This window comes from Salmo salar, chromosome ssa02 (genome assembly GCF_905237065.1).
Source record: "Salmo salar chromosome ssa02, Ssal_v3.1, whole genome shotgun sequence".
NCBI classification, from domain to species: Eukaryota; Metazoa; Chordata; class Actinopteri; order Salmoniformes; family Salmonidae; genus Salmo; species Salmo salar.
The window spans coordinates 84,869,195-84,879,797 of NC_059443.1; the positions used below are offsets into that span (position 1 = coordinate 84,869,195).

The following is a 10,603-nucleotide window of genomic DNA, read 5'->3' on the forward strand; positions in this document are numbered from 1 at the left end:
AGCAACAGTTCCTCTTCAACCTCAGGAGGCTGAAGAAATGTGGCTTGGCCCCTAAGACCCTCACAAACTTATACAGATATGCCATTGAGAGCATCCTGTCAGTCTGTATCACCACCTGGTACAGCAACTGCACCAAACAGCTTCTATCTCAAGGCCGTCAGACTGTTAAATAGCCATCACTAGCCGCCCTCCACCCAGTACCCTGCCCTGTCACTGTCACTAGCTGGCTACCGCCCGGTACTCAACCCTGCACCTTCAAGGCTGCTGCCCTATGTACATAGACATGGAATCACTGGTCGCTTTAATAATGCTTACATACTGTTGTACACACTTCATATGTATATACAGTTCGCCTTGTTTTCCTCTAGCTATTCTCCAGTTTGCTCCCAGCTGCTTTCATAGAACGTTGATCCCTGTTAAACCACGGTATAGATTGTTTGTTTGACAGAATTAATATGACATTTCCTTAAATGCAGTCAGATACGTAGCAGATGGAAAGTATGTTTTAAATGAAATAAAATGCACTTTTCTCTCAACTGCGTTACCAACTCCAGTCAGCAGATGGCGATGAGCGTCTTTCAGGCGATGCTGCCATTGTGATGTTTAATCTAGTGGACGGGACGTTTTTTCAACAACAACAACAGCTAGTCAGACACCTCGGTAGCTTGCTCGCCAACATAACCGAAACATTGAAGCTCTTTAGACTGTCTCAGTGTTTTAAACACAGTTGTGTCGTTTAGCTAGTTACCTTATTTAATGTTATATGTATATTGTTAGTCAGTTACCTGGCTTGATAAGTTAGCCTAGCACTAGGCTAGTCGCTAATGCTAGCTAGCTAACATCCCTGACCATGAGTTCACTAAGCTACTCTCCTCCTGCTAAAGAAGAAGCGGTCTGCTGGACGGAGAATAAGGCTCCAGAGGGTATATGGCTGAACATTGTCGTGAAAGAGGAGAAAGAAGAGGAGGATGTCACAGTTAAAAAACAAGTAAAGGTTGAGGCTGTTCCCGTGAAAGAAGAAGAGGAAGACGTTACTGTGAAAGAAGAGGAAGACACGTTCAGAGTGAAAGAGGAGGAGGAAGAGCAAGAGGAGGATGCAGGGGAGGAGGGGGAGATGACTGTCACATTGAAAGAAGAAGACGAGGAGGAGACAGAAGATTTGATTGAGACCAGTAAGTACTATCTAAATAACAGGATCACAACCTCTGTTAAACCAATAATGGACGGAAGAAGCCTGACGTTACTCAATATAGTCCAAGGACCAGACATGTTCTGCTTTGAGGTGAACTGGCTCCAAAACAGACAAATACTACATCTAATGTGAATCGATTCTCAATTGTGGTCCAGAAACCTAAATCTCTCTACTTTCATATCTCATCAAAAATAATTTCACAAATATACTCTTACTGCACACTGTTCTAACTGGTTTTAACACAGTTGCAGCCGACAGTGTTTTTCAGCGACAACACCTTTGTGGCGTCCGTATTCCGTTTACACACAGGTGTTAGGAGTCGCTGATAGCTAATTAGTCCAGGTATGCCTCTGTCTATCATCTGTCTTCCATCTGTTTTCCTCAAACACGCTGTAACATGGAAATATGGCCATGTGGGAACAGTAACCCCATAAAGGTAGCAATTAAAACTTTAGTTTCATCTTTCTCTTTTCCTTGCTGGTCTGAAAGATAAGGTCCTTATGCTTCCAGAACCTTACAACAAGCATGCGTGTTTATGTTCAGACCGAGACGTCGGGGCTCTTAACAAAACTCCCCTGTACAGAGAAAGCCTTCTTCCAACGACTCTGATGTGTAATGGAACGATTAAGGGCCTCTGTCTGAAGTTGTTGAACTAATGTGTTTTTAAAGCGGCATTCTACTGAAATTTTACATTTGAACATGTTGTTCTGTACTGTAGGAATTGTTAAAAGCTAAACTGTAAAAAATATGTTGGCCACCAGCTAAATGCATGAATACTGTTGTCCTCAATATCTATTATTGGATCGTTCTACCAATTCGCTGCCTTTTGATAAGTGTTACTTGATAATTTTAACATTCTGTCATAAAGACCCACATGTTCAAATTCATTAAAACAACTAGTTTCCTATCAAGACCGTAAATAAATCAACTAAAGTAAGTGCTAAATAAAGTAACTGGGTTTAATTAAAAAAATATATATTCCTTGTGAGTTGACTGAAAAAACAATCGTCATTTACAACAATGAACTGGGGAAAGTTTACCGTAACAGGGTTGACAATAGAGGTCGACCGATTTAATCGGAATGGCCGATTTAATTAGGGCCGATTTCGAGTTTTCATAACAATCGGAAAGCTTGTTTTGGACGGCGATTTGGACGATTTTTTTTTTTGTATATATATTTTTTTTTAGACCTTTATTTAACTAGGCAAGTCAGTTAAGAACACATTCTTATTTACAATGACGGCCTAGAAACGGGGGTTAACTGCTTGTTCAGGGGCAGAATGACAGATTTTTACCTTGTCAGCTCAGGGATTCAATCTTGCAACCTTACAGTTAACTAGTCCAACGCTCTAACCACCTGCTTTACATTGCACTCCACGAGGTTATGCGAATGCAGTAAGAAGCTAAGGTGCTAGCTAGCATTAAACTTATCTTGTAAAAAAACAATCAGTCAATCATAATCACTAGTTAACGACACATGGTTGATGATATTACTAGTTTATCTAGCCTGTCCTGCGTTGCATATAATCGCTTAGGTACATGTTGCTCCAACCATAAACATCAGTTCCTTTCTTAAAATCAATACACAAGTATATATTTTTAAACCTGCATATTTAGTTAATATTGCCTGCTAACATGAATTTCTTTTAACTAGGGAAAATGTGTCACTTCTCTTGCAAACAGAGTCAGGGTATATGCAGCAGTTTGGGCCGCCTGGCTCGTTGCGAACTGTGAAGACTATTTCTTCCTAACAAAGACAGCCGACTTCGCCAAACGGGGATGATTTAACAAAAGCGCATTTGTGAAAAAAGCACAATCGTTGCACGACTGTACCTAGCCATAAACATCAATGCCTTTCTTAAAATCAATACACAGAAGTATATATTTTTAAACCTGCATATTTAGCTAAAAGAAATCCAGGTTAGCAGGCAATATTAACCAGGTGAAATTGTGTCATTTTGCGTTCATTGCACGCAGTCAGGGTATATGCAACAGTTTGGGCCGCCTGGCTCGTTGCGGACTAATTTGCCAGAATTGTGTGTAATTATGACATAACACTGACGGTTGTGTAATGTAACAGGAATAACGTTTTGTTCTCGAGATGATAGTTTCTGGATTCGACCATATTAATGACCTAAGGCTCGTGTTTCTGTGTGTTATTATGTTATAATTAAGTCTATGATTTGATAGAGCAGTCTGACTGAGCGATGGTAGGCACCAGCAGACTCGTAAGCATTCATTCAAAATAGCACTTTCAAGCGTTTTGCCAGCAGCCCTTCGCAATGCATTGCGCTGTTTATGACTTCAAGCCTGTCAACTCCCAAGATTAGGCTGGTGTAACCGATATGAAATGGCTAGCTAGTTGGCCGGGTACGCGCTAATAGCGTTTCAAACGTCACTCGCTCTGAGACTTGGAGTAGTTTTTTCCCTTCCTCTACATGGGTAACGCTGCTTCGAGGGTGGCTGTTGTCAATGTGTTCCTGGTTCGAGCCCAGGTAGGAGCGAGGAGAGGGACGGAAGCTATATTGCTACACTGGCAATACTAAAGTGCCTATAAGAACATCCAATAGTCAAAGGTATATTAAATACAAATCGTATAGAGAGAAATAGTCCTATAATAACTACAACCTAAAACATCTTACCTGGGAATATTGAAGACTCATGTTAAAAGGAACCACCAGCTTTCATATGTTCTCATGTTCTGAGCAAGGAACTTAAACGTTAGCTTTTTTACATTGCACTTTTACTTTCTTCTCCAACACTTTGTTTTTGCATTATTTAAACCAAATTGAACATGTTTCCTTATTTATTTGAGGGTACATTTATTTTATTAATGTATTATATTAAGTTAAAATAAGTGTTCATTCAGTATTTTTATTGGTGGAGGGCCTTTCCCCCCCAAGTTCAATCCATTTTTATTGGTGGAGGGCCTTTCCCCCCATGTTCAATCCATTTCTATTGGTGGAGGGCCTTTCCCCCCATGTTCAATCCATTTTTATTGGTGGAGGGCCTTTCCCCCCCAAGTTCAATCCATTTTTATTGGTGGAGGGCCTTTCCCCCCATGTTCAATCCATTTTTATTGGTGGAGGGCCTTTCCCCCCATGTTCAAACCATTTTTATTGGTGGAGGGCCTTTCCCCCCCAAGTTCAATCAATTTTTATTGGTGGAGGGCCTTTCCCCCCATGTTCAATCCATTTTTATTGGTGGAGGGCCTTTCCCCCCATGTTCAATCCATTTTTATTGGTGGAGGGCCTTTCCCCCCCATGTTCAAACCATTTTTATTGGTGGAGGGCCTTTCCCCCCATGTTCAATCCATTTTTATTGGTGGAGGGCCTTTCCCCCCATGTTCAATCCATTTTTATTGGTGGAGGGCCTTCCCCCCCCATGTTCAAACCATTTTTATTGGTGGAGGGCCTTTCATCCCCATGTTCAAACCATTTTTATTGGTGGAGGGCCTTTCATCCCCATGTTCAATCCATTTTATAGGTGGAGGGCCTTTCCCCCATGTTCAATCCATTTTATAGGTGGAGGGCCTCCCCAAGAATAATCATCAGAGATGTCTTGATTCATTTCTTCCCCGCCATCCAAGTAGTTTTCGTTCAGATTTTGTAAATTAGGCACACTCTCACTGTGGACGTCAAGTAGACCAGAGTAGACTGATAGGACTGCTGTTCTTCATTCACAATTGGTTATTAAATAATTATCTTCCCTCACTCATCAACTCACCCGTTCTCCCCCTTTCTCCCCCACCATACTTTACTTAATTGAATCCGTTGTTCTACGTCTGAATAGAGGTTAGGTTCAGTTTGGAAGAAATGATTGGGGATGATTATCAACTAGTCACGCCCCTTTAACCTGTCAGGAGGAGGAGAGGAGCTATTGATTACCACCAGTAAGTACTATCTGAATAACAGGAACCTCTGTTAGCCCAATAATGGACTTTAACCTGTCAGGAGAAGGAGAGGAGCTATTGATTACCACCAGTAAGTACTACCTGAAGCTCAGTTGGTAGAGCTTGGTGTTTGCAATGCCAGGGTTGTGGGTTCGATTCCCACGGGGGGCCAGCACAGGAAAAAAAAAAGTATGAAATGTATGCATTCACTAAAGTCGCTGACTAAAATGTAAATGACTAAAATGTAAATGTCAAAAATGAATAACAGGAGCCTCTTTTAGCCCAATAATGGACTTTAACCTGTCAGGAGAAGGAGAGGAGCAGGGGCTATTTTCAGGAGATGGACTGGGGGACGGGATGGGGGGAAACTATTCAATAAAATGACATGCCCTCCTCAAAGTGGGTAAATGATATGCCCTCCTCAAAGTGGGTAAATTACATGCCCTCCTCAAAGTGGGTAAATGACATGCCCTCCTCAAAGTGGGTAAATGATATGCCCTCCTCAAAGTGGGTAAATGACATGCCCTCCTCAAAGTGGGTAAATGATATGCCCTCCTCAAAGTGGGTAACGCCAGTTCCGTCAGTGAAATTAAGATTGTAACAATGACAGTGCATCATATAGATTTATTGAGGGAAAATCAAGGACTGAAGAGGGGTAAAAATACAAAAAATGGCAGAGTAGTACTTTTTTAAAATTCATGAGGTGATTGGGGGACTAAACCTGGTAGTATAACAATAGTAGTAATAATAATAATAATGTATTTTATACAATGCTTTTCATCACAAAGACAATCTCAGACTGTAAAAACTGTAAAAACTAACAAAACACATGTAGAGATCTGGCAGGTCTTGGTGATGGTCTTCCACAGCTTTAGATGATAAGGTGTTGTTCAGCCAGGCAGTTCAGAAAGGCTGGGCAGTAGTTTAAAAGGAGGGAGCAGCGATGTCACAGAGGGAGCAGCGATGTCACAGAGGGAGCAGCGATGTCACAGAGGGAGCAGCGATGTCAGTTAGTTACTCAGACCGGAGCTCTTCACCAGGCTCCTCCTTTAACCGGAGCTAGTTTTATCATGTAGAAGTTTTATTCAGGTCTCTATTAAGTATTTAACTAAATAATCTGTTTGTCTTTGGCAGGAGAGGGACCAGACTCTCACTCTGACAGGGGAAAGAGTCCTTCAGGGGGACCAGACCCAGTGACACCCAAACCAGCGAGACAACACCACTGCTCCCAATGTGAAAAGAGATTTTCCCTATCATGGGACCTAAAACGGCATGAGAGGATACACACAGGAGAAAGGCCTTTCCAATGTTCCCAGTGTGGAAAGAGTTTTACTTTGTTAGGAAACCTGAGGGAGCATAAGAGAATACACTCTGGAGAGAAACCGTACAACTGTTCCCAGTGTGGAAAGAGTTTCGCCTGGTTAGGGAGCCTAAAGCAACATGAGAGGATACACACAGGGGAAAAGCCTTTCCAATGTTCCCAGTGTGGAAAGCGTCTTACCCGCTTAAGGAGCCTGAAGGCGCATGAGAGGATACACACAGGGGAAAAGCCTTTCCAATGTTCCCCGTGTGGAAAGCGTCTTACCTGCTTAGGGAGCCTGAAGGCGCATGAGAGGATACACACAGGGGAAAAGCCTTTCCAATGTTCTCTGTGTGGAAAGCGGTTTACCCAGTTAGGGACCCTAAAAGAGCATGAGACAACACACACACAAGAAAAGCCCTACCAATGCTCCCAGTGTGGAATGAGTTTTATCAATTTAAGACATCTGAATAAGCATGCAATAATGCATACACAGGAGGAGAAGACATACCACTGCTCTCAGTGTGGAAAGACATTTTCCCAGTCAGAAGACCTGAAATCACATGAGAGAATAGAGAGGCTGTGTTCTGACTTATCTTTTTGACCTGAGAATTTAGGTTTTTGTTCTTGCCAAATGAAATCCTATTGTTTATATGAAATCATTAACAAAATAGATGTACTTTTGTTTTAGTTTTCAGCTGTTGACCTGATGTCTAAAATCAGATTAAATACTATACAAGTTTATTTTGTTTTGATTATGAAACTTTAATGGATACAACTATAAACCTTCTATTGTTCATTATACACTGCTCAAAAAAATAAAGGGAACACTTAAACAACACAATGTAACTCCAAGTCAATCACACTTCTGTGAAATCAAACTGTCCACTTAGGAAGCAACACTGATTGACAATACATTTCACATGCTGTTGTGCAAATGGAATAGACAACAGGTGGAAATTATAGGCAATTAGCAAGACACCCCCAATAAAGGAGTGGTTCTGCAGGTGGTGACCACAGACCAATTCTCAGTTCCTATGCTTCCTGGCTGATGTTTTGGTCACTTTTGAATGCTGGCGGTGCTTTCACTCTAGTGGTAGCATGAGACGGAGTCTACAACCCACACAAGTGGCTCAGGTAGTGCAGCTCATCCAGGATGGCACATCAATGCGAGCTGTGGCAAGGTTTGCTGTGTCTGTCAGCGTAGTGTCCAGAGCATGGAGGCGCTACCAGGAGACAGGCCAGTACATCAGGAGACGTGGAGGAGGCCGTAGGAGGGCAACAACCCAGCAGCAGGACCGCTACCTCCGCCTTTGTGCAAGGAGGAGCAGGAGGAGCACTGCCAGAGCCCTGGAAAATGACCTCCGGCAGGCCACAAATGTGCATGTGTCTGCTCAAACGGTCAGAAACAGACTCCATGAGGGTGGTATGAGGGCCCGACGTCCACAGGTGGGGGTTGTGCTTACAGCCCAACACCGTGCAGGACGTTTGGCATTTGCCAGAGAACACCAAGATTGGCAAATTCGCCACTGGTGCCCTGTGCTCTTCACAGATGAAAGCAGGTTCACACTGAGCACGTGACAGACGTGACAGAGTCTGGAGACGCCGTGGAGAACGTTCTGCTGCCTGCAACATCCTCCAGCATGACCGGTTTGGCAGTGGGTCAGTCATGGTGTGGGGTGGCATTTCTTTGGAGGGCCGCACAGCCCTCCATGTGCTCGCCAGAGGTAGTCTGACTGCCATTAGGTACCGAGATGAGATCCTCAGACCCATTGTGAGACCATATGCTGGTGCGGTTGGCCCTGGGTTCCTCGTAATGCAAGACAATGCTGGACCTCATGTCGCTGGAGTGTGTCAGCAGTTCCTGCAAGAGGAAGGCATTGATGCTATGGACTGGCCTGCCCGTTGCCCAGACCTGAATCCAATTGAGCACATCTGGGACATCATGTCTCGCTCCATCCACCAACGCCACGTTGCACCACAGACTGTCCAGGAGTTGGCGGATGCTTTAGTCCAGGTCTGGGAGGAGATCCCTCAGGAGACCATCCGCCACCTCATCAGGAGCATACCCAGGCATTGTAGGGAGGTCATACAGGCACGTGGAGGCCACACACACTACTGAGCCTCATTTTGACTTGTTTTAAGGACATTACATCAAAGTTGGATCAGCCTGTAGTGTGGTTTTCCACTTTAATTTTGAGTGTGACTCCAAATCCAGACCTCCATGGGTTGATAAATTGGATTTCCATTGATTATTTTTGTGTGATTTTGTTGTCAGCACATTCAACTATGTAAAGAAAAAAGTATTTAATAAGATTATTTCATTCATTCAGATCTAGGATGTGTTATTTTAGTGTTCCCTTTATTTTTTGGAGCAGTGTATTTTGGGGATATTATTATATAGATTAATGGAGTTTTGTATTTCTTGATTTTAACGTTTATCCTCTTGAATGTGATGTGATCTGGCTTTTCACTAAATTAATTGTTTTTACATGATTTAGATATTGAATAGATTAATAGAATGTGCATTTCTTGATTTTGAACTTTGAAACCTCTTGAATTTAGTCGTTTAGTTTCATTGAGTTAATTTGTTTACTAGTCGTCAAGCTAAACTACAATGACAATGTGATGACGTTTTTATAATAACATTGATAAGTTGTTAACATGAAAAACATGAGTGTTCCCATCAATGTTATACCACTATGTAGAAGCAGTATAGAGCTAGTTGTTTATTTTGATATTATCTGTTTGTTTGACTTAATGAATCAGAATTTGCATTGAATACAGATGTGTAGTAGATGTAACGTTTATTTTAAATTCTCACTAATCGATCAACATTAACTTGTCTTTCTAAGTCTCAATATAATATTAAACTTTTGAAAGAAATGAAAAATAAATTAAACAATTCCTGTACACTCCAGTCAGCAGATGGCGATGTGCGTCTCAGGCGATGCTTCTAGCGTGACATAATCTAGAGTACGAGATGCTTCTTTGTTCAAAATGCAAAAAATGTTGTTTTTTTTGTCTTAATTTAAGGTTAGACATACAGGTTAACTGACATGACGAAAACGTGCATCCACGGGGCAGAAGTCAGTGTGCTGTTGTGATTCTGGGTGGCCAGATGGCTATGAACAATGACAAGAAGCTGCCATGTGGGGAATCGTAAATGGTCGTTTCACCTAGTTTCATCTTGTTCTTGATACGTCTCGTTTTGAGTTGTTTTGACTGACGGCACATCTATGTTAAACTTCGCTAGCTGGCTAACCAACTGTAACAATGTATCTGAGAGACAACAGGTGCGCATTGTGCCGATTTATTTATGTTTTCGATCAACAATTTGAGAAATATAGTGTAAATGTCAATAATCTAGACCAATCCCGTCTGTTTTGCCCCATATTTGAGCACGTGTCGGTTTTGTTCCTAAACAACCAACCCATCTATAAGGTTAGCAGTGTGGTTAAGGTTAGGTGTTAAATCAGATTTTAATAAGAACTTGTTTAGAAATGGGGAGGGTTTAGCTATTTGTGGCTGTGGTGACCCAACAACAACAGCTACTCGATAGCCAAAAATAGCGGCAAAATCAGAGCACTTCGGTGTTTCACTGTGGCCACGTGAGCCGGTACTCGCCATCCGCTCTCCAGTTTCCTCCTGAATTTGCGTGCGTGAATACAAAAACACGTTTTTTTTCTGGGAAACTGAGTCAGATGCTCTCTCATACACAGTTGGAGTCGTGCATTTTATTTCATTTGTTTTGTGCCTTATCAACAGTTACTTTGATATCACGGGTAGAGTGAGGCTGCACAGTAGCCACGGTGGTGCTGTTTTGGAAATGTTAAAGCAAGATGTGTTTAGACCCTTACAACAAACAAAAAAAGATTGCGATTTTGAAACTGCAGTAAAAGTGCGGTGACTGGTATTTCGGATGCAGTAATTGTAGAATAACTGCAGTAAAATTAACTTATTTGCAGCATACTGCACTTATATTGCACCCTGACTGCAATATTTTTTCGTAAGGGCAGTCATGATATACAGTGCCTTCGGAAATTATTCGGACCCCTAGACTTTTTCCACATTTTGTTACGTTATTATTACGCCTTATTCTAAAATTAATTAAATCGTTTTTTTAAAACTCAATCTATACACAATACCCAATAATGACAAAGCAAATACAGGTTTTTATACATTTTTGCAAATGTATTAAAATAAATAAATTAAATAA

At 41.8% G+C, this 10,603-nt stretch overlaps 1 protein-coding gene across 1 annotated transcript; it reads left to right on the forward strand.

Moving 5' to 3' along the window:
• The first annotated feature begins 615 nt into the window (after positions 1–615).
• Positions 616–7,324, forward strand: LOC123732122 (gastrula zinc finger protein XlCGF17.1-like). The gene is made up of 2 exons (XM_045711468.1): positions 616–1,172; positions 6,219–7,324. The coding sequence occupies exons 1-2, from the start codon at positions 851–853 to the stop codon at positions 6,986–6,988; spliced, it is 1,092 nt and encodes a 363-aa protein (XP_045567424.1). The 5' UTR covers positions 616–850; the 3' UTR covers positions 6,989–7,324.
• Positions 7,325–10,603: the final 3,279 nt, after the last annotated feature.